Raw genomic sequence first — 1,457 nt, 5'->3', positions numbered from 1 at the left:
TACTTATTCTAGCTTTGGCTCTTCCCTAGCTTCAGAAATTTCAGTTAGAACTTAGAAAAATTCACTTATTTTTTCCCATCTAAGTTTATGTCCTTTCTTATTCTCTAAACACATCCTTTTAGTGTCTATAGCTACCACTGTAAAAACTCCTTTAATAGATACTTTCCTAGATTCTTTCAAATTCCATATATGTATTTAGAATCTAAAATGCTCTAAATGCATTTAATCTAAGATCATGTTAGAAAGGGCATCTGGGACATTTGTCATCTCTTAGAAAACACAAGAGGACCTGAGCATCTGAGTGTCACTGCTTAGCAACACAAAGGGGCTGATTGTTTGAAAAGACACTGACATAAAGGCAGAGATATAATAAGGCCAGGAAATGCTTCCTTCAGAACTTTCCATAGTAATAATAAAAGGTCCACTGACTGTGCTAAAGCAGACAAAAGTGCTCACTAACAGCAGAATGGATTTGGTGGCTTGAATCTCAGGGGAGGGCCTGGAGCCAAGACTGGTATGGTGAATGTGCTTGACTTGCTGGTGGTGGCTATATAGGAGAATGACCATGTAGATGCTACTACAAAGCATGATACCCACAAATATAAAATCATACAGAGACTTCCAGATTACAGTTTTTAAAGGACGAATGGCATTTATGTCTAGAGAGCAAAACCCCATGTTTATGCTTCCTTTGATTGTTCTATTATGTGAACTCGTCACATAGACAGGTACAAACACATCTATCATCAGATTGAAGATCCAACAGGTAAGACAGCATGGCAAGACCCACTTTGGAGCTCTAGCTTTGATCTCAGCCCAAAAGAGGCTGCTGGGACTGATAGTAATGGCCTGAAAGACACTCAGGAGGCTAGTGCTAGAGAGAGAAAGGCCCCTACATGCTGTTTGTAGGTAAGTTATGAGTTTGCACCCAATGTCATTCAGAAAATATTGCCATTTCCAAACCCTTATCATTTCAGGGATTCCCCTGAACAGAAGCAACATGGTATTGGTAAAGGCCAAATAGATGAGTATTGGATCTATGGATCTTTTCCTGTAGCCAGTTGTATAATTAAAAGTATATATACAAAAAAGGAAACTGTTCCCCAGGACACCAGTTATAAACTGAATCAGGTAAACAATCCATAGGACTTCATCTTGTGATATTACCCTTTCTTTGACTTGGACTGAGTTGTTGCTGTCATCTCCAGAAAAACCTGGGGAGAAACACACAGCCATTTAGAATATTGAAGATGTAGAACTTCCCAAGTGGAATTCCACATGTCCTTATCTACCATATGAGGAGCAAGAAAGTCTCCTCTATTGATGTTGGAGGGATGTTTTAGGGGACATCCAAATGGAAAACAGATATGCAGAAATTCACTGAAGAAATGAACTCCTTACATAGTACAATTGGTCAAACTGGAAAAGAGATACAATAGCTCAATGAAAAATTGCTT

At 38.7% G+C, this 1,457-nt stretch overlaps 1 protein-coding gene across 1 annotated transcript; it reads right to left on the bottom strand.

Moving 5' to 3' along the window:
* Positions 1 to 270: 270 nt before the first annotated feature.
* On the bottom strand, positions 271 to 1,236 carry LOC122731941 (vomeronasal type-1 receptor 4-like). The gene has a single exon (XM_043972181.1). It carries the CDS (start codon positions 1,234 to 1,236, stop codon positions 271 to 273), a length of 966 nt encoding a protein of 321 aa, XP_043828116.1.
* Positions 1,237 to 1,457: the final 221 nt, after the last annotated feature.

This window comes from Dromiciops gliroides, chromosome 6 (genome assembly GCF_019393635.1).
Source record: "Dromiciops gliroides isolate mDroGli1 chromosome 6, mDroGli1.pri, whole genome shotgun sequence".
In the NCBI taxonomy this organism is placed as follows: domain Eukaryota; kingdom Metazoa; phylum Chordata; class Mammalia; order Microbiotheria; family Microbiotheriidae; genus Dromiciops; species Dromiciops gliroides.
This window is presented reverse-complemented; position numbering and strand designations above follow the sequence as displayed.

Excerpts from the sequence above, each read along its gene's own strand:
- LOC122731941 (XM_043972181.1), bottom strand. The coding sequence starts at position 1,236 with ATGGCTGTGTGTTTCTCCCCAGGTTTTTCTGGAGATGACAGCAACAAC.